At 40.3% G+C, this 22,799-nt stretch overlaps 1 protein-coding gene and 1 long non-coding RNA gene across 2 annotated transcripts; one reads left to right on the top strand and one right to left on the bottom strand.

Annotated features, from left to right (window-relative positions):
- Positions 1–7,540: 7,540 nt before the first annotated feature.
- On the bottom strand, positions 7,541–20,970 carry LOC118731407. Its single transcript, XR_004991868.2, has 3 exons — positions 20,941–20,970; positions 11,888–11,889; positions 7,541–7,730 (listed from the first exon to the last, which is right to left on the bottom strand). It is a non-coding gene; the product is annotated as an uncharacterized LOC118731407 (long non-coding RNA).
- On the top strand, positions 17,182–18,424 carry LOC118731406 (olfactory receptor 7G3). Its single transcript, XM_036460006.2, has one exon. It carries the CDS (start codon positions 17,182–17,184, stop codon positions 18,118–18,120), a length of 939 nt encoding a protein of 312 aa, XP_036315899.1. The 3' UTR covers positions 18,121–18,424.
- Positions 20,971–22,799: the final 1,829 nt, after the last annotated feature.

Genomic DNA, 22,799 nt, shown 5'->3' with positions numbered 1-22,799 from the left:
CTGTTAACAAAAAAAACAACAACATTGAAACCTGTAAAGAATTTTTTTATGAGCTTATTTGAGCCAAAACTATGCCTGGAAGCAAAACCTCAACGGATTGAGATAATGCTCCGAAGAATGGCAGGTTACATTTCTCTATACACTGAAATCAAAGGAGGGACATAGGTGGGTTACATGAAATTCATTGGTGATGGAGTAGGGAGGCGGGAGAAAGCAAAGCGGAGGGAAACTCCTGGGATTGGATAAAAAGTAAAATGATGGACGTGTACTCAGGTGAGTGCAGGAACAATTAACATGATAGAGAAGGAATTTGAGGCATCCGTCCAGGCGCCCACCATATTTGGTTGTTCCCCAGGGGCTCCAGAAAAAGGGAAGTTACAAGTTACCCAGACATCTCACAGATATGTTATCTTAGAGGCAAAAAGGCAAATGGGCTCAGTAAAAAGATCAAAGTTGATCTTTGTCTGGGAAAATATCTGGGAAATGACTACCTACTATAACCTGTTAGATATTTAATTTTCAAACCATCTTTTGTGGTTATCTTAGGTCTCTGGGTTTGTAAGACTGCCACGCAGGCCCTCCCTGAGCTTGTCAGGTTAGCATGTGGCTTTTTTCTTTCACACTCCGAAGGGTGGTTTTGTTTTAAACTTTTATAGGAAAAAATAGGCGAGTTATAGGTGAAAGGATTGCACATTTGGGATTATTACTGTAATCAGGGGAGTCTGTTAGCTGAACAAGAAATGTTTACCACTGTGTCTAGATTAGTAGTGGGCAAACTCATTAGTCAACAGAGCCAAATATCAACAGTACAACGATTGAAATTTCTTTTGAGAGACAAATTTTTTCAACTTAAACTATATAGGTAGGAACATTGTTATTAACTTAATTAGGGTACTGCTAAACTGGCCTTTGCTAAAAACTCAAGGGGCTAAAGAGCCGCAGTTTGCCGACCACTGGGGGAAAAACATTTCACCTACTCGTTTATGAGAAAAAAGAGTGGGAATTTGGAAGGGGCATGTCTGGCCTTGTTATAGCTAAACAAGCTGGTCATCAGCGAGTCTTATCCATGTCACCTGGGAAAGGGAGGGTCTTTGTAATAGTAAGTCATTCCTTAAACGTGGTTTTCCAACAGCACAGGTAAAGTTCAATATTGTTCCTTTGCTTTATTTGAAACACAGATACAAATGCCTACTTTACTTTAAGACACCTTACCTGTCTTCAATGAAAACATTTTATTTAATTTTTGACCAGTGGTTCTCAACTAAGAACATTTTGTAGTGCTGGAGATTATTTTGTGGTGTCACAACTGGGTTTTGGTAAGGTGCTGCTGGCATCTAATGGTGGAATCTGGAACTGCATCTAAACATCTCAGGTGCAGGAGAATCTCCCGCAGAATAAAATGGTCATAAATCCGTACCTATCAATAATCACTTTAATGTTTCAATCAAAATACATAGGGTAGCACTGGCCAGCATGGATAAGTGGTTAGAACATTAGCCTGTGCACTGGAGGGTTGCAGGTTTGATTTCAGTCAATGGCATGTACCTTAGTTATAGCCTTTATCTTTAGCCTTGGTTGGGGTGTGTGTGTGAGGCAACAAATTGATCTGCCTCTCTCACATCAATGTTTCTCTCTCTAAAAAAAAAAAAAAAAAAAAATCGATGAAAAATATTCTTGGGTAAGGATTAACAAAAGAAAAAAAGGAAGGAAGGGAGGAAGGAAGACCTATATATATGCTCTCTACAAGAGACCCACTTTAGAATGAAAGATACACACAGACTGAAAAGTAAAGGAATGAAAAAAGATATATTATGCAAATAGAAAAAAAGCTGGGGTAGCAATATTTATATCTGACAAAATAGACTAAAACAAAGGCTATAGTAAGAGACAAAGGACACTACTTACTGATACTAAAACGAACAATCCAACAAGAAGATATGACTTTGGTAAACTTTTAGGTACCTAACATAGGAGCACGTAAATATATAAAGCAAATCTTGATGGATATAAACGTAATACAGTCACAGTAGGGGATTTTAACATTCCATTGACATCACTGGATAGATCTTCTAGACAGAAAATCAATAAGAAAATAGTGGCTTTAAATGACACACTAAATCAAATCAATTCAATTGATATTTTCAGAGTATTGAACACAAAAGCAGCAGAATGAAGATTCTTTTCTAGTGCACATGGAACATTTTCAAGGACACACCACATATTAGGACACGATACTGTAGAGGCCAAAAGAATATAGAAAAATCCCCTTGCTAGCCCAGACCTCCCTTGGGAATGTGACTTTTAGAACTGCCCCAGGAAATACAGGATATGAGCCACACAGCACCAGACCACCAGACTCAGCCCCTAGAGCACACATGTCAAACACAAGGCCCGTGGGCCAAATCCGGCCCGCCAGGCCTTGCAATGTGGCCCGCACCGCGCTGTCATCACTGCACTCCGCTGCGTTCCATCACAATGACGCGTGGTGACATTGGAGGCTTGTGATCTCACCGGCCCCCTCGCTGTACTTGCTATCTATTACGCATGCGCATAGATAACAAGTCACGCGAGATTCAGGAGGCGTGACCTATAGTCCGGCATCCGATGTGGTTGTGCGGGTGGCAGAGCAGAGGAGAGAGTGAGTGTGCGCACATAAAAAATACACAGCAGCCGGGACCGGTTTAGCTCAATGGATAGAGCATCGGCTTGGGACTGAAGGGACCCGGGTTCGATTCCAGTCAAGGGCATGTACCTTGGTTGCGGGCATATCCCCAGTAGGGGGTGTGCAAGAGGCAACTGATCGATGACTCTCTCTCATCGATGTTTCTAACTCTCTATCTCTATCCCTTCCTCTCTGTACAAAATCAATAAAATATATTTAAAAAAAAAAAAAAAGATCCTACAAATAAGAGTACACACTATGGTTCCATTAATATAAAAAAAAAAAAAAAATACACAGCAGAAGCTGCCAGTTCCTGGCATAAAGTGCAGGCATAAAAATCGCAACAGAATCTGCTATCTGTACCCAGCCAGGCATTTATTGACTGACTTTTTTTTTCTCCACTCCATCTGCCAAATCAAGCTATCCCTGTGCAGTTTTCAGCTTTTTCCTTCTAACGCAGATTTCCAATAAACTACATCTTTTACTGCCAATATTGATCCCAAAATGTCCAGGAAAAGAAAAGGTGACGGTGAAGGCAGACAATTTAATGACAAATGGGAAAATGAATACATGTTTGTGCTTAGAGAGGGCAAACCAGTGTGTATATTGTGTTATGATACAGTGTCGGTGATGAAAGAGTACAATATACGTCGTCATTTTGACACCAAACATAATGTTAAGTATGGCAAATATACTTTGGAAGAAAAGCATAAAATTGTTAAAGAACTAAAAGGCAAACTACAATCACAGCAGCAAACGTTTACAAAGGCTACAGCGAAAAATGATGCTGCAGTAAAAGCAAGCTTTATAGTGGCTGAAGAAATTGCCCGTACTTCAAGGTGTTTTTCAGAGGGTGCCTTTTTGAAGCAATGCATGCTAAAAGTGTGTGAGCAAGTATGCCCAGACCAGATACAGAGTTTTCAAAATGTCAGTTTGTCAAGAAACACCATTGCAGATAGAGTTCAAGAACTCTCAGGAAATCTATCATCACAGCTGGCCGAACAGGCATGCAGTTATCTCACTTTTTCACTTGCTATCGATGAAAGCACAGACAACACTGATACAGCACAGCTGTCCATCTTTATACGTGCTACAAAGACCGATCTCTCTGTCACTGAGGAACTTTTGGATGTAGCTGCCATGCATGGGACGACGACTGGTAGAGATATATTTGAGGCTGTGGAGAAATCTATAAATAATTTTAAATTACCCTGGGAAAAGTTGGTGGGGCTAACTACCGATGGCGCACCTTCAATGTGCGGAGAAAAGAAAGGCTTGGTTGGACTAATGAAGGAAAGAATGCAAAAAAGTCACTGCCACACACCCTTGATTACTTATCATTGCATTATCCACCAAGAGGCTATGTGTGGAAAAGTTCTGGACATGAATGACATAATGACCACAGTCATTAAAACTATTAACTTTATACGGGCACGTGGCCTGAATCATCGCCAGTTCCAGCAGTTTTTACAGGAGGTGGGTGCAGAGCATGGAGATGTGCCATACCACACAGAAGTAAGATGGCTGAGCAAGAGCGCAGTCCTCAAAAGATTTTTTGAGCTCAGAGAACAAATTGCTCTTTTCATGGAAAGTAAAGGAAAGCCCTTGCCTGAACTGTCGGATCCCGCCTGGCTATGTGATTTTGCTATGATGTGTGACATATGTGAGCATCTCACCCAACTGAATCTGAAGCTGCAGGGACGCAAACAAGTCATCACGAAGATGTCTGACATGATCACAGCATTCCAGCGTAAACTTCAACTATGGAAGTCCCAACTGGAACAGGACAATCTTGCCCACTTTCCCGTTTGTTTGAGTATCTCAACCACTATTTCTGGTACTTTTCCTTGCAGTCGGCTGGCTACCAAAGTTAGCCATTTACTAAGTGAATTTGAGTGGCGCTTCTCTGACTTTAGAACACAGCACTCAGGCTTTGACATCTTTGCCAATCCTTTTACAGTTGATGTCAACAATGTGCCCCATCACCTTCAGATGGAGATAATCGAGCTTCAGTCTGACAGTGGCCTGAAATCAAGGTTTCAGGATGTTGAAATTTAGGACTTCTACCCTCTACTGCCCCCTGACTCAATGCCAGAGCTCCAACTTCATGCTGCCCGTATTCTATCCATGTTCGGGAGCACCTATCTTTGTGAACAGATGTTTTCAATAATGAATCTGAACAAAAACAAGCACAGATCACGCATTACCGATGACAACCTCCATGCTGTTTTGCGGGTTGCTACAGCCCAAGAAATAAAACCAAACATTGACTCATTGATCCGGGGAAAACGGTGTCAGACATCTAGCCAGAAAACAAAACAATGAGCATTTTAGGTACATTCCAATATTACTGTTTTGCTTGATACCAATATTACTGTTTTGCTTGATAGCATGTGAGTTGGTTAACAGCACTGTTAAGGAAAAGATTGTTCCACTCATTTTAAATTCACATTTTTGGTTAACATTGTCAGTTTATGACTGTTCAGTAAACCATTCGGCCTGCGATTTAGGCTGGATTTTAGATTTTGGCCCCTTCTCTATATTACTAAACAATGAGTTCGACACCCCTGCCCTAGAGGTAGTAAACTGGATGTATTGTATTATCAATGTCCTGAGGAGGTTCCACCCTGTTCCTTGTGATAATGTCTATCCTCCCCTCAAGGAATTCCTGTCCCTCTTTCTGGAAGACCCCCTCCCCTTGTCCTTTGTTCTAACTTTGCAGTTTTTGCCTTTATAAGCCTGTAAGAAGTTCTGCTCAGGACTTGACTTGGCTGCTCCTGCGTGAGTAACAGGTCAGGTCCCAGCACGCTGGAATAAATCCTCTTGCTATTTGCATCAAGTGCCGTCTCTTGCGTTTGACTGGGTCGTCGCTGATCCTGGGTCAGGGCAGGGGTCTCCTTTGGGGGGTCCAACAATACAAGTCTCAATAAGTTTAAGAAGATTGAAATCATATCAAGCATCTTCTCTGACTATAATGCTCTTAAACTAGAAATCAACCACAAGAAATAAAAACTGAAACAAACACACAGAAACATGGAGGCTGAGTACTATATTACTAAACAATGAATGGGTTAATAATGAGATCCAGGAATAAACCAAAAGGTACCTTGAATCAAATGAAAATGAGAACACAACAACCCAAAATCTATGGGACACAGTGAAAGCAGTCATAAGAGGGAAATTCTTAGCATTACAGGCCTACTTCGGGAAACAGGGAAAAACTCAAACATTCTAACTTTACACTTAAAGAAACTTGAAAACAATAACAAAATAAAGCCTGAAGTGAGTAGAAGAAAGGAAATAAAGATCAGAGCAGAAATAAACCAAATCGAGTCCCAAAAGCAATATAAAAGATCAATGAAACCGAGTGGGTTCTTTGAAAAGATAAGCAAGATTGGCAAACCTTTAACCAGACTCATCAGAAAAAAATAAGATTAGAAACAAAGAGGAGATGTATACCAACAAAGTGGAAAATCTGTAAAAAATGGATTAATTCCTAGAAAGATACAATCTTCCAAAATTGAGTCAGGAAATTGGATTATACAGATTACAACTAGTGAAATTGAAGCAGTAATTAAAAACTCCAACAAACAAAAATCCTTGACCAGATGAATTCACCGGTGAATTTTACAAAACATTCAAAGAACTATAATACCTATCTGTCTCAAACTATTCCAAAAAAACTCAAGAGGAGGAAAAATTCCCGAGCTCATTTTATGAAGCCAGAATTATCCTAGTTTTAAAATCAAATAAAGACACTACAAAGAAAGAAAATTATAGGCCAATATTTCTGATAAACATAGATGCTAATATCTTTTTAAAAAATATATATATTTTATTTATTTTTTACAGAGAGGAAGAGAGAGGGATAGAGAGTTAAAAACATCGATGAGAGAGAATCATTGACCAGCTGGCTCCTGCACACTCTCTACTGGGGATGTGCCCGCAACCAAGGCACATGCCCTTGACCAGAACCTAACCTGGGACCCTTCAGTCTGCAGGCCGATGCTCTATCCACTGAGCCAAACCGGTTTTGGCAGATGCTAATATCTTTAACAAAATTTTAGCAAGTTGGATCCAGCAATATATAAAAAAAGATCATATGCCACGATCAAGTGAGGTATATTACAGGGATACAAAATTGGTACAATATCCACAAATCAATAAACATGATATACCACATAAACAAAATGAAGGATAAAATCCACATAATCCTATCAATTGATGCAGAAAATGCATATAATAAAATCCAGAACCTATTTATGGTAATAACTAAGCAAAGTGGGAATAAGGAGAACATACCTCAATATAATAAAGCTATAAATAATAAACACGCAGCCAACATCATATTTAGCAGGTAAAACTAAACATGTTTCCCTTAAGATCAGGCACAACACAGGGATGTCTGTTTTAACCATGCATATTCCACCATGGGGTTTTTCAGAATAAGATGGGTGTGTTGCTTCCAATTCAGAATGTCACTTGTGGTAAAGGGCTGATAATTATAGACCAGCCTTCCTTCCTATAAAGTTCCATCTTTGCCAAGCACTTGGGCACCCCAATCTTCCTGAGAGGCATCTGACATGCTGGTTGTTGTTTGGGCCCTTGATCAGCTGAATGCAAACTGGCCCAACCAGCTCTGAAGAGCCTGGTTGAGGAGAGACTGGGGGGCGGGGAGGGGGGTGTTTCCAGACTTTCCGGACCTTCCAGGCTAGCAGGGGAGCACTTGCTGCTGCTGTGGCTCATATGGAGGTGGTAAAACTGGTGGGACTTCCTGAGGGGGGGAAGGAGGGGAGAAGAGAGGGTCTGTAGAATAGGGGTTGAACTTCCTTCTGAGGGTCTTGCTTTTCTTCTCCTACCTGCCTCTCCTTAGCCTGCTCCTGCCCTGCCTGCCTCTCCCTGGCCTGCCTCTCCTTAGCCTGCTCCTGCCCTGCCTGCCTCTCCCTTGCCTGCCTCTCCTTAGCCCGCTCCTGCCCTGCCTGTCTCTTCACTCCTGCTACTAAAACCTTACTCTGTCCCTTCTTACACTTGCAGAACCAGACCCAAGGGGGCAAGGTTTGAGCAATTTCTAACCAGCTGTCTGTCTATGTAGGGAAACTGACCTGGGTTTCCGGGGTCTCCTGTGACTACTTTCCAGACTGCCCTGACCAATCCTTCATTAAAGAGCCTTCCAAGGGCCAGCCAACCCTGAAGGCTGGCCATTCCACTTCACAGAATTTCCTCAGTGTTTCAGAATTCATTTTAATTCCATAATCCCCGTTGAATCCCTTTTTTTAAAAAAATTTAATATATAATTAAGAACAGTGGGTTTGCTCTGTCTAGACCCCATGATGATCGGTGGTGAGACAGACAAGGGAGGGGTGACCTGTTTTCACAGATCCTCACTCAGATGCCCTCCTGGCCATATCCCTTGGGAGCTTAGATTCATCTTAGCTAAGGTGCACCCGTATAAACCCCGGGCCTGGTCACCTCTGAGTGGGGGTGAGTCACCATTATGCCATATGACGAATAGAGGAACCACAGGTTGGGGTCAATTCGGACTCGTAACCGAAGTTGTGGAGCCACTCAAAGGAGAGAGGGCAGGCCCTTTCCTTCCACACTGACACACTTTCACCAGTCATTCACTCAGAGTTTAAACAATCCACCCAATTCCTGACTCATTGCCTAAGGAAGCTCTAAGGCTTCTGGGGAGGTGATCAAGCTCCTCCTTCCACTCACTTGGAGTGGGCCTGACTGACTGGGTCCCCTACCTTACTGATTCTGTAGACAAGTCCCGAAGTGTCCATCCACTCTCTCCAGATGCTGGCCAGGTCCTCGGCTGAGGTCCAGGAGCACCCATAGTCCTCTGGTTTAATTCTGCTAAGATCACAGAGCTCGAGCCTCCTGGAGGCCTGTCCAGTGCCCCTGGGCCTCAAACCCAGTCCACTCGCCAGAGGCCAAAAGGCCAAGCATTGGTTGGTTTTCCTGGAGTCTCAGGGAACCAATAATATTACAGAGAACCAGAATAAATCAAGCAATGCTCAGAGAGTTTGGAGTCACACGTCATTCATCATGGTGGGCTTAGAGAAAATGAATTCAAATCCTAAGCCAAGCTACAAGCAGAACTTCCCTTTTTATTAAAAAGCCAGCCTATGGGTGCTTAGTGGTTATCTCATTCCTGGCCTTGAAAACAACATAGTTCTATCTAATTAAAAAAAATGCACCTGACATGGCATTGAGAGTATGAGCAGATCTAGTCTCTGGCCTACAAGGTCAGACAGCTAAGTTTATCTTCCTTGTTATTCAAGCCGGCGAAAGCAAGCTAGAAAGAAAAGTTATTTTATTTATTTATTTATTTATTTATTTATTTTTGAATAAGAAGCCATCTAAAAAATAGCAGAAAATTCCAAACAGTAGTTTTACAAAATAGGGGTTAGCCTTCTCAGCATGACTGCATGTAGCAGAGCTAGCTACATGATGAAGATGGAACACAGAAAAAGAATGAAAGGGGAGGCCTTCCTGGCGAGTCTTACAAACTCAGAGACCTAAAGTAACCACATAGGATGGTCTGGAATTAAAACTTCCTAACTAGCCCTAGCTGGCTTGGCTCAGTGGATAGAGGGTCCATCTGCAGACTGAAGGGTCCTGGATTCAATTCCTGTCAAGGGCACAAGCCTGTTTTTCAGGCTCGATCTCAAGTAGGGGTGTGCTGGAGGCAGCTGATCAATGATTCTCTTTCATCATTGATGTTTCTATCTCTCTCTCTCTCCCTCTCCCTTCCTCTTTGAAATCTATAAAAATATATTAACAAACAACAAAAACACTTCCTACCTAAAAGAATCTATGGCAGGTATCTTCTTCAACAAAGGTCAATCTTTATCTTAGCTTAGTCTATCTATTGTGTTTTTGCATCTACCTGACTTTTTGCATCAATTGATAACATACCATTGGAATTGTCAGGGTAATTTCCTTTTCCAGACCCCAGTGGGCACAATCTCCCACCAGAGCAGGAGACCACAGACCCCCTCATGTTAATTGTTAACTGTTAACTATTCTGTACCCACCTCTATAAAAGAAGTATGCATTTATTCCTTTTACTTTTTACTCAATCCCAGAGATTTCCCCACTTTGCTTTCTCCCACCTCCCTCATCTATCATCAATGGATTTCATGTACTGTAATCCACTTAGATCTTCTCTTTTGATTCTAATGTATAAAATAAGGTGCAAAAAATAATATTTTCTGAAGCATTTTCTTATTCTGTTGAGATTTTTGCTTTCCAGCACTCATCACCAGTTTGGCTCAAATAAACTAAAAAATTCTTACAGGTTTAGGTGTTTCTTACATTGACATACCCTGAGGGGTTCAGAAATAGGGGATTACTCTGACATTCTAAGGGCACCTTATCTTAAATGCAAAAAGCCAATGGCAAGTTTACTTAAGTAAAGAGTGACCTTTGTCAAAAGTTACAGGCCCAGGCCACGACCCACCATCATTGTTATTGGTGGGGTGCCCTTTGTGTGCTACCTGTTGCCTGTGGAAGTGGAATTTTTTTTAAAAAAATATATTTTATTGATTTTTCACAGAGAGGAAGAGAGAGGGATAGAGAGCTAGAAACGTTGATGAGAGAGAAACATTGACCAGCTGCCTCTTGCACACCCCCTACTGGGGATGTGCCCGCAACCAATGTACATGCCCTTAACCGGAATCGAACCCGGGACTTTTCAGTCCGCAGACCGACTCTTTACCACTGAGCCAAACTGGTTTTGGCTGGAAGTGGAATTTTTATGATGCCACAAGAAAAGGAATTTCCTGAGACTCACATGGGAAGATGAATGCTATTTATTTCTGTGGAATTAAACCCTTAGGTTTCGAAGGTCCAATTTCCTTCCATCTGGCCATAAAAGTCCATCTGTTTTCAGCAGAGCTAGGATTAAAGTCACTGCCCAGGGTCTCTGCTCCCTATTAAAGCACAGTTGAGCCCAACATTTGCTAGGCTAGTTTCAGTTCACTGCATGTGGGGTCTGCATGGCCACATGGCTACGGAAGGGCACAGGTAGGGGTAGGTCACAGAGCAAGAGAGAAACAGGAGCACAAGAGCAACCAGGCAATAGAGAATTCTTTGTCTGGGATTGTAACTGGGAGCTTAACCAATGAACCCTTCAGGATTCCTCCACCCCTCTAGCCACTTACCTTTTTCCTAGGTTAGACTGACAGACAAGCACTTTCCTACATCATCCCTGACTTCACTGCCCATGTGTCCATTTTCCCCCTTTGCTTTCTATTATTAGTATTAATAACTAGCTAATAACTAGACAATAATACCATGACTTGCTTTTAATTAGAGATTTTTATGTTTAGACCATCAATGTGGTTAATTTCAGTCTCTGAGTTTATAAATCCTACCATGCTGGCCTCTTCTGAGATTATCAGGTTAAGTATGTGACCCCATTTTTGTCCACGGGGTTTAGGAAGATTCTTGATGGTTGCAATGTAGAACCAAGGGATGATTTGGGGGCCAGGTGGAAGGCAGAATTGATCATTTGGTGACCCATTAATTTCTTCACTCAGAATATTAGACACTTACCATATGGCTAGTGATGTACTGGTGATTGAATATAGGATTTTAAAGCGAAAAGATCATGGTCTTATACTTTTGGAGATTGCAATCTAGAGGAAGAGAAAGAAAATAAATAAACAAAGAACTAAATATGTAATTACATATCATGACAAGGGCTAGATAGGAAGAATAGAGAGCTCTCAGGCAGTGAAATAAGAGAAGACTGGCTTTATATTGGATGTGGGGCTCACAATGAATGTAATTTTGATGAAATGACATTTGAATGGACAGAAAACACACAAAAAGAAATATTTATCCATGTGTGCAGGGGATGGGGGAAAGTTCAGTAGTTGGGGAGATTTTCTCTGGAGAAAACATCCTGGAAAGATTGATTAGATTTTGAGAGAAAGAGAGAGAGAGGGAGAGAGAGAGAGAGAGTGTCTGTGTGTGTGTGTGTGTGTGTGTGTGTGTGTGTGTGTGTGAGAGAGAGAGAGAGAGAGAGAGAGAGAGAGAGAGAGAGAGAGAGAGAAACATAAATTTATTTTTCTACTTCTTTCTTATATATATCCTGACCAGGAATCAAAACCGTGGTATATCAGAACACTCTAATCAACTGAGCTACCTGGTCAGGGCTAGGACTACCACTTTGGTTTTAATTTTTTTGACTTTTTAAAACTTTGATTGAACTACTCTTATACACACAGAAAACTTGAATTAATAATACAGAGAGTTCATTTATATTATTCAAAGTTTACCAATGTCAATGCAGTCATTTTATCAATTGCTTCCTTTATAGATAGTGCTTTTTTGTGATCTCAACCAAGGTACATGCCCTTGACCGGAATCGAACCCGGGACCTTTCAGTCCGCAGGCCGACACTCTATCCACTGAGCCAAACCGGTTTCGGCTAGTATCTATTTTTCAAGCAACATCTAAAAACCTGGACAAGTAACTAGTAAATTGGTTTCTTTGTTCCCCCTTTTCTGCAATAGTGCCAACCTCATTTATGAAGGGACTTTAATTAAGAAAAGAGAAAATTTTCTTAGAGTTGGCTTTGTGGAGATGGTCCCATGATACCTTGTCTGCATCTCTGAGTCTCTGTGTCCCTGTGGAGACATACACTCTGGTTCTCTAGTCCTTTAATTTTACTCAGATAAAGCTGGGAATTGGTCTAAGGAGAAGCCCACAAGTTCTCTCAAGCATGAGATTCCCTGGAGGTAAGAGGAAATATGTAGGAAGAGAATGATGTATATACCTGTCTTCTCAGGGTCAGCAATCAGTCACCCAGGAGTTCTTTACTATGAGCTGTGCTCCTTAGGATATGAACTGCCTGGGGAGGGGGGGGGGGGGGGATGACAGTACACATTTGGATAATGAGGAGTTTTGGGAACTGAGCCCCCAAGACCACAAATAGTCTACCTGTGACCCTTCTACTCAACAGCCCATCCCAGGTCAAAACCCAGCACATCTGAGTCTCCTGAGATGATCCTTCTTTCCCAGAAGCCCAACTACCATCATTGGTCCACCTGCCCTTCCTGGGGTCAGATTTCCCATTTCCACACTTGAATTTCCAGAGGAAAGATGAGTTACTCATTGATGGTTCCTAGGTAATCTTAAGTACCCCAGTAAATGCTATGAGATATTGGCCAGTTTTGTGTTTGTTTTTTCCCTCCCAACCAGACTATCTGGAGGACATCCAAGAGGTAAGAGAAAGTTCAGTAGGATCAACTTATAAGTAAAATTTGAAACTAATTTCATATATTTACTTTCTCTCTTTCATCTAATTTGCAATTGGCTTTCATAATTTCTGGCTCTTATTGTGTCTTCTAAATTCTAGGGACTCTTTCCCTACCTGAGCATAATTTAACTTCTTTAAAAACCAGACATATTCTACAATTCTTTGGTTTCCCTCATTTATTTGGTCTTTAGTGGGGCAAGGGTGGGGTAAATTTGGCTTCTCATTTTTTCAGATTCCATTCTTTTTTATTTTGTTTTTTGAGAGAGAATAGATCTTTAAAAAAAAAAAGTTTAAAGTATTACATATATTAGTACATATATTTCTTTTTTCCCCCTATTGGCCTTCCCCCAGCCTCCCCTATCCTCTTTTCTATACCCTCATCCCACCCCACCAGTATCTTGTGTCCATTAGTTGTGCTTATATGCACAACCAACACTCCCCAATACTCCCCAGCCTTCTCGCTGTAATTTGACAGTCTGTTCAGTGCTTTACTATCTCTGTATCTATCTTTTTGTTCATCAGGTTATAATTTTTTTTTTAATTTTCCATAAATGAGTAAGATCACATGGTATTTTTCTTTCATTGCCTGGCTTATTTCACTTAAAATAATACTCTCCAGGTCCATCCAAGCTGCTGCAAATGGTAAGAATTCCATATATATATATATATATATATATATATATATATATATATATATATATATATTGCAGTGTAGTATCCCATTGTGTATATGTGCCATAGTTTTCTAATCCACTCATCTACTGATGGGCATTTAGGCTGTTTCCAAATCTTAGCTATGTTGAATTGTGCTGCTATGAACATAGGGGTGCATATATCCTTTCTGATTGGTGTTTCTAGTTTCTCAGGATATATTTCTAGAAGTGGGATTACTGAGTCAAATGAGAGTTCCATTTTTAGTTTTTTGAGGAAACTCCATTCTGTTTTCCACAGTGGCTGCACTAGTCTGCATTCTCACCAGCAGTGTATGAGGGTTCCTTCTTCTTCACATCCTCACCAACACTTGTCATCTTTTGATTTGTTGATGATAGCTATTCTGACAGGTGTGAGATGGTACTGCATTATTGTTTCAATTTGCATCTCTCTGATAATTAGTGACTTTGAGCATGTTTTTATATGTCTCTTGGCCTTCCTTCTGTCTTCTTTTGAAAATATTCTATTTAGGTCCATTGCCCATTTTTTGATTGGATCATTTATCTTCCTTCTATTAAGTTGTATAGGCTGTCTGTAGAGGTTGGAGGTTAAACCTTTATCAGTGATAACATTTGCAAATATGTTTTCCCACACAGTGGACTTTCTTGTTGTTTTGTTGATGGTTTCTTTTGTGGTAAAAAAGCCTTTTATTTTGATGTAGTCCCATTTGTTTATTTTCTTTTTAGCTTCCATTGCCCTAGGAGTGGTATCGGTGAAGAAATTGCTTTGGCATATGTCTGATATTTCTCTGCCTGTGGATTCCTCTAGTATGTTTATGGTTTCCTATCTTATGTTTAAGTCCTTTATCCCTTTTGAGTTTATTTTTGTGTATAGTGTAAGTTGGTGGTCTAGTTTCATTTTTTTGCACATAGCTGTCCAATTTTCCCAATACCATTTATAAAAGAGACTGTCTTGGCTCCATTGTATGTTCATGCCTCCTCTGTCAAATATTAATTGAGTATAGTAGTTTGGGTCAATATCTGGGTTCTCTGTTCTATTCTATTGGTCTATGTGTCTTGTTTTTGTGCCAATACCAGGCTCTTTTGAGAACAGTGGCTTTGCAATACAGCTTGAAATCTGGTATTAAGATCCCTCTTACTTTGTTCTTCTTTCTCAGGATTGCTGAAGCTATACAGGGTCTTTTTTTTTTTAAATTTCAGATGAATTTTTGGAGAGTTCTTTCTAGATCTGGGAAATATGCTATTGGTATTTTAATGGGGAGTGCATTGAATCTATAGATTGCTTTGGGTAGTATGGACATTTTAATGATGTGGATTCTACCAATCCATGAACATGGTATGTTCTTCCATCTCTTTACATCTTCCTCTATCTCTTTTTTCAGTGCCCTATAGTTTTCTGTGTATAGTCTTTTACCTCCTTAGTTAAGTTCATTCCTAGGTATCTTAATTATTTTTTTGTGCGATGATAAATGGGATTGCTTTTTTAGTCTCTGTAAGTTCACTATTGATGTATAGAAATGCCGTAGATTTCTTGGCATTAATTTTGTATCCTGCTAAATTGCTGAATTCATTTATTAAGTCGAATAGTTTTTTGATGGAGTCTTTCAGGTTTATTATGTACAATATCATGTCATCTGCAAATAAGGACAGCTTTACTTCTTCTTTTGGATGCCTTTTATTTCTTCTTCTTGTCTAATCCCAATGGCTAATAATTCTAGTACTATGTCGGACAGGAGTGGTGAGAGTGGACATCCCTGTCTTGTTCCTGTTCTTAGGGAAAAAATGGCTTTAGTTTTTGCCCATTGAGTATGATGTTGGCTGTGGGTTTGTCATATATGGCTTTTATTATGTTGAAGTATGATCCTCAGATTTCATTCTTAGAGGAGAATCAAGTCTCATCCTTATATCTTTACTGTGTGGATTCTGGGATTGGCAAGTCACTCTTCTACATTTTTAGTCTTTCTTTGAAAAACAAAAACAAAACAAAACCCTACACAAAACATTATTTTAAATAAAAATAAATATTTTAAACCACCAGAACAAGTGAGCAGTAAATAAACAATATGCAACCACTTTCCAGAATTAATGTTGAAATTTTGGCCTATATGCCTCGGGTACTTTCTTATCTAATAAAGAGGGAATATGCAAGTTGACCATCACACCATAACTGTTCAGATGGCTGCACCCACAGCAGAGACGGATTCTGTAACACAAGATGGCTGAAGGAGCAATCAGCAGGGACCTGAGGCTGCATGGTACTGGACCCACCACCCAGTGGGGCTTGACAGGGTACCTCAGGTTGCAAACCACCCTGCCCCTTGGTGCCAGGCCAGGAGACCTCAAGCTGCACCCCCTGCCCCAGCATCAGGCCAGGGGACCTTAGGCCATGCCCCACTGCCCAGTAGGGCTTGATAGGGGACCTTAGTGCCAAGCTGGGGGACCTGAGACTGTGCCCCTTGCCAGACAGGGCTTGACAAGGGGGGGGGGGGGGGCGCCAGGTCTGAATCTTGCCCATTGGGAGTGGTGCTGTCTGGGTTTAGGTCTTATGTAATTTTGAGGCACTGTGGGTGGGAGGGAACTTGACTCTGGGTCCCACGGTGCACCCCATATTCTGACAGGAGGATTTTCATATACATTATACTAATTTTCTTTCATCTCTGACACTTCTATATAGAGAAAGGGCAAATAGCAATATTAAAATATTTTCTCTAATTAATCCCCTTTTAATGGGCATGAATTTCATGCACCAGGTCACTAGTTTTAAAACAATAAAGTATTACACATTACATAAAGTCTCCTTTACTTTATTTTATTTTTAACTGAGTTTCAGACATCCAACATCTACACAGAAAGGCCTTTCTTTGCCTTCATACAGGGATACCTTATGTCATCCTGTAAAAGTTCCCTTCATTATTGTTTATTTCCCTCTTTCCCTCTCAGATGTTACCACTCTGTGAAATTTGGTGGGTATTTGCCATACTTATTCTAACGCTATTATTACATGTGAATGTGTCTCTATAAATACTTCTCCATTAATGTTAAAATTAATGAACCTGACCTCCTTATATCAATCTTGATAGATATAGGAACCACAATGTTAAGCCAAAAACAAAGTTGCTGGTCCTAGCTGGTTTGGCTCATTGGATAGAGCGTCAGCCTGTGGACTGAGGTCCTGGGTTCAATTCTAGTCAAAGGCACATTCCCTGCGTTCAGGCTCGATCTCCAGTAGGGGGCATGCAGGAGGCAACTGATCAATGATTCTCTCGTCATTGATGTTTCTCTCTCTTTCTCCCTCTCCCTTCCTCTCTGAAATCAATAAAAAATATATTTTAAAAAGTTGCCAAATTAAATACACAAAGAATAGGTGGAAAATAAAACCTTGGGACAGCGGCTAGTATGAGGTAGGTTGTATGGGAATATAAAACAAGGAAAGAAGAAGAGGGAGTAAGAGAAGAAAGCAGGAGAGGACATCTGTAACTGATTAGGTCTAAAAATATAGACAAGTTTAAGGAAGTTTCCTTAAGTGGTGTTTTCTCATCACCTCCATCTTTTCTATCAGGATCATCTACAACATGAAATCAGGAAACCTCTCTGATACTGCAGAATTTCTCCTCCTGGGACTGTCAGAGGACCCAGGACTGCAACTTATCCTCTTCTGCCTGTTCCTGTCCATGTACCTGGTCACTGTGCTTGGCAACCTGCTCATCATCATGGCCATTATCTATGACTCTCACCTCCACACGCCCATGTACTTCTTCCTCTCCAACCTGTCCTTTGTTGACATCTGTTTCACCACCACCACGATCCCAAAGATGCTGGTGAACATTCAGACACAGAGCAAAGCCATCAGCTACACGGGCTGCCTCACCCAAATCTGCTTTGTCCTGACTTTTGCTGGATTGGAAAATGGAATTCTGATAATGATGGCCTATGATCGATTTGTAGCCATCTGCCACCCACTGAGGTACAATGTCATCATGAGTCCCAGACTCTGTGGGTTGCTGGTTCTGCTGTCCTTTCTTATTAGTGTTCTGGATGCTCTACTCCACACTTTGATGGCACTACGGCTGTCCTTCTGCACAGACCTGAAAATCTCCCACTTTTTCTGTGAATTAGCTCATATTCTCAAACTCGCCTGTTCTGATATCTTCCTTAATAACATCTTTGTGTATTTAGTGACCAGCTTGTTGGGTGTTGTTCCTCTCTCTGGGATAATTTTCTCTTATAGTCGAATTGTGTCCTCCATTATGAAAATCCCATCAGCTGGTGGAAAGTATAAGGCATTTTCCACCTGTGGGTCTCACTTAATAGTTGTTTCCTTGTTCTATGGGACGGGTTTTGGTGTATATCTCAGTTCTGAGGCTACACACTTTTCCAGGAAAAGTGCAATAGTATCAGTGATATATACAGTGGTCACCCCTATGATGAATCCATTTATCTATAGTCTGAGGAACAAGGACATGATAGGGGCTTTGAGTAAGCTCATCTCTAGAATATCATCTTTTCATTGATACATCAGCTGCTTTGGGCTTACATTGCTGGAATATGACAGAGAGAAAGAAATAATGAGAGATCCAGGAAACCTAAGCAACCTCTGAATTTCCCATACCAGAGATCAATTGGTTAAGGGTGATAATTTTGGAATCAGATCCTCTGAGTCTGAATCCTCCCTCTGTTAAACCATCGTTCTGGGTCTTTGGCAATTTATTTTAACTCTCTAAGCTCAGTTTTCTCATCTATGAAATTGGCATAATTACAGTAGTTTACACGTTGAGAAGATTTGAGATACTTCATTTATATCAATGATGATTTGTGTCTTCAACCCCAAAAGCGTCAAATGATAAAAACAAGTAACTTCCCCAACAAAAACTTCCAAGATCAGGTAGGTCCAGGCACAAAACCACAGGGCTGCACTTCACTCTGCCACATGTTGGCTTCTTCCTCGATGCACAAAACAATGGATAGGGCCTGCTTAAGCTGAAGATAAGCTTTGTATAGGCCTGAATCGTGAATACCCATCATGACTTGCTAAGTGAGGAATCTATGATCAGGTCACCCCATGTGGTTAGTTTCAACTGCATTTATTACAGAGTCTATTTCCTCCTTCACCATGAGTTTATTTACACCTGGAGAAGTTCCTTCCTTAGCCTATTAGCACCCATAGAAATTACTTCCTTCTTTCCATGTAACTATTCCCCTTTCATTTCTCATAAATATCCTATACCTTTACTTCCTAGTGGGAACAATATTTGGGTTTCTGCCTAGATAACTGCTTCCTGAATAGCTACTGTTTTGTATCTCAAGTAATAAATCTTAGGCACCTCTCTTACCCTTCTTAATCCAGAATGATATATATATATATATATATATATATATATATATATATATATATATATATATATATAATTTTGCCTTACTGTCTTGGAAATATTCATGCTAATATGAATTCTTCTTGCTTACATATTAAAAGATGATATTCTCCTGTTAATTTGCCTAATGTCATTTTAAGTATTCAACCAATGGAAGAAGTAAGAGGGAAAAGGGAAAGTTCCTGCAACCTCAATATTATTATAACACCATAATTAATCTTGCTATTTTATAAAGTAATTACTCCTCTTTGCTCTTCTTTGCCATCTAGTCAAATATTTTTCTCCATTGCTCTTTCATATAAAAATATAAATATCTTATCTAATAAAAGAGTAATATGCAAATTGACCATCGCTCCAACACACAAGATCACTGGCCCCATGTGGTCAAAGTTGGCTGCCCCCATATGGACACAAGATGGCCACCACAAGGTGACCAGCAGGGAAGGGTAGTTGGGAGGAACCAGGCCTGCAAGGGAGGGCAGTTGTGGGTGACCAGGCCTGCAAGGGAGGGCAGTTAAGGGCAATCAGGCTGGCAGGGGAGCAGTTAGACATTGATCAGGCTGGCAGGGGAGTGGTTAGGGGATGATCAGGCTGGCAGGCAGAATCGATCAGGGGCAATTAGGAAGGCAGGAAGGTGAGCAGTTGGGAGCCAGCAGTCCTGGATTGTGAGAGGGATCCCAAATTGGAGAGGGTGCAGGCTGGACTGAGGGACACAGCCCCGTGTACAAATTTTGTGCACTTGCTGCATCTCCAATTAGCTACCCAGGAAAGATCTAGGGAGTAGTCATAAGATCAAGCTTAATTATGCTACGAGGGCTGTGCCCTCTAAGCTGGAACCTGTTTATGGCTTTGCCAGCAGATCAGTCTAAGGCTTAACTCTATAATTGCTCTCTACATTTGACAATCCTTAAGGGTTTGAATTTAAAACAAAAAACAACATAAAACTTTCTCTTGATCTAGAATTGGCTTTAGATCTTCCCAATAGGCTCTGAAATGCCTCAAATGTTTGTGGGGTTTTTTTTTTCTCTCATGAAAGAAAATTGTATACTGAAGGTACCCAGATACCTTTGTCAAATACAGTTATAACTAATGGTTATTAATTATAATATAGCCAAAATCTGTTTGGCTCAGTGGATAGAGCATCGGCCTGTGGACCTAAGGGTCCCGGGTTTGATTCTGGTCAAGGGCATGTATCTTGGTTGCGGGCACATCCCCAGTAGGGGGTGTGCAAGAGGCAGCTGGTTGATGATTCTCACTCATCAATATTTCTAACTCTCTATCCCTCTCTCTTCCTCTCTGTAAAAAATCAATAAAATACATTAAAAAGGTAGAAATTAAAAAAATATATATATATAAAATTATAATATAGAATGTTGGGTTTTACAGAATTTATGTTTTAATATTTTTATTGAGATACTAGATGCCCAGTGCACAAAATTTTTGCATGGGTAGGTCCATAAGCCAGGCCTGCGATCAGGCCTGATCGGGGCCTTTCGGCTGCCAGCCAGGGCCTTCCTTCTCCAGCTGCCAACTGTCTACCGAGGACTTCCTTCATTCTGCATCACCCCCTGTGGTCAGCACATGTCACAGTGAGTGATCAAACTCCCAGTCTCCTGGTCAAACTCCTGAGGGGACACTTTGCATTTTAGCCTTTTGTGGGGGCCTGAAGCTGCAGGGATCTCTATTTTCCATGTCCTGCATGGAAAGAGAGATGAATGAACCGGTTCTAAGTGGAGGTGCCCAGGGATTGAGAAATATTAGGAATAAAGAGGAAAGACAGGCTGAAACCAGTTTGGCTCAATGGATAGAGCGTTGGTTTGGGGTCCCGGGTTTGATTCCGGTCAAGGGCATGTGCCTTGGTTGCAGGCATATCCCCAGTAGGGGATGTGCAGGAGGCAGCTGATCGATGACTCTCTCTCATCGATGTTTCAACTCTCTATCTCTCTCCCTTCCTCTCTGTACAAAATCAATAAAATATATTTTAAAACACTCTTTGTTTATAAAAAAAAAAAAAAAAAAAAAAAAAAAAAAAAAAAAAAAGAAGAGGAAAGACATGGAAATAGATTTCAAGCTGGGAGCTGGGAGGGCCACTGACCTCCTCTGCTGGAAAGACAGACTGAGGACCTCCTGAGCTACACAGCCCATCTATTTATTCTCCAATCCAATGAGGGGTTTCACAGGAAAACAAGGAGCCTGGGAGAGCCCAGGTTCCACCCACTCCTTCCTCCTGAACAAACACATTAGTCAGGAACTAAGATCTCCGCACTCCCAGGGCGGGAGTGCAACTGACATGATTCTGTCAATATCCTGGGCCCAGTCAACAACAATCTATAGAATGTCCAGGTGTCTTCCCATTTGGCCCTCTACAGCCTTTTATATATATATATATATATATATATAGTTTACACACATGAAATGCACCTATTGATGTGGTAAGTTCAATTATCTTAATAAATTTCTAGTGTTAGGTATTTGTTAACAAAATCCATTTTTACAAAATTTTTATCACTTCAAAAATACTTTTTTGTCCACTTACAGTTAATTACCACTTCCACTTTAGCATAGGAACCCCCTGATCACTTTCTGTCCTTATATTGTACATTGGTTTTTTTTTTCTACAAATTTTATATAAATTGAATCATAAAATGGGTGGCCATTTGTATCTTGCTTCTTCTATTTGGTGTATTTTTTAAAAGGTTATTCATGTAGATTCTAAGGTTATTCATGTAGAATCCAGGGTGTGCCCCTCATACATTGTAGAAGTATGTATCAATATTTTATTCCTTTTAATTGCAGAATAGGATTCTATTCAATGTTTATACCACAGTTTGCTTATCCATTTACTGCTTATGAACAGTTAGCTATTTCCAGTTTGAAGATGTTAATAATGCTGATGTGATCATTTGTGCACATTTCTTTGTCCTGATACACATTTTCATTTGTTTTGGGTAGATACCTTGGGCTGCAATTAGTAGGTCAAATTGCTGTCTAAATTTTTAAAGAAATTTCCAAAGTTCTTTTTAAAGTAGTTATAGCAGTTTTACATTCCCACGATGAATTTATGAAGGTTTCATATTTTCCACATCTTTACCAATACTTAGTATTCATGAAAAATTGCTGATAGGAGAATATGCTTCAGTATTAAATTAAAAAATGAGAAGAAATTTAACTGGCAAATATGTTAGGTAACAATCAAGAGACATTCAAGAGTATGTCAATAAGGAAGCTATATGGAACTATGGCTGAGTTACTAGAAATCAGTTAGATACATAGATTGACATCAGATCATTGTGGTCATTATAACTTTTTCATTTGTTTACACAGCAAAGGACATTATTGCTTCTATTCCAGCACTAAGGCCTTCTTCTCCATGCAAAGATTCTCTTGATTAGTGGTTGCTAATTTAGGTTCATTTGGTCTGAACCTGAGGAAATCCAGGGTGTGCCCCTCACTCCATTTTTATCTGCATTTTTTTTTTGAATCTTCTGAGTCATGGTAGCATTATCTGTCCTTTTGTGACTGTCTTATTTCACTTATTATAATGTCTTCAACATTTGTCCATGTTGTAACACGCATCAAAATTTATTTTCTTTTAAGGCTGAATGATGTCCCATTATTTATTTATTTATTTACTTATTTATTTATGCCTGGTCAGCCTGTTTATTGTTGTCTCATTCTGAAAAATTTCCATAGAAAATTATGCTTTGGATTGTTAGCTCTCAGCAGCTCATTCCTTCTTTTGAGATACCTGATATTTCTTCTGGGAAAGAGACATTTGTGGATGGTTTCAGTCTTCTGTTTAACTTCTTTTTCATAGTCTG

The sequence above is a fragment of the Pipistrellus kuhlii genome, unplaced genomic scaffold (genome assembly GCF_014108245.1).
Source record: "Pipistrellus kuhlii isolate mPipKuh1 unplaced genomic scaffold, mPipKuh1.p scaffold_m20_p_30, whole genome shotgun sequence".
NCBI classification, from domain to species: domain Eukaryota; kingdom Metazoa; phylum Chordata; class Mammalia; order Chiroptera; family Vespertilionidae; genus Pipistrellus; species Pipistrellus kuhlii.
This window is presented reverse-complemented; position numbering and strand designations above follow the sequence as displayed.

Bases quoted from the DNA above. Each gene is read 5' to 3' on its own strand.
- LOC118731406 (XM_036460006.2), top strand. From the start codon at position 17,182: ATGAAATCAGGAAACCTCTCTGATACTGCAGAATTTCTCCTCCTGGGA.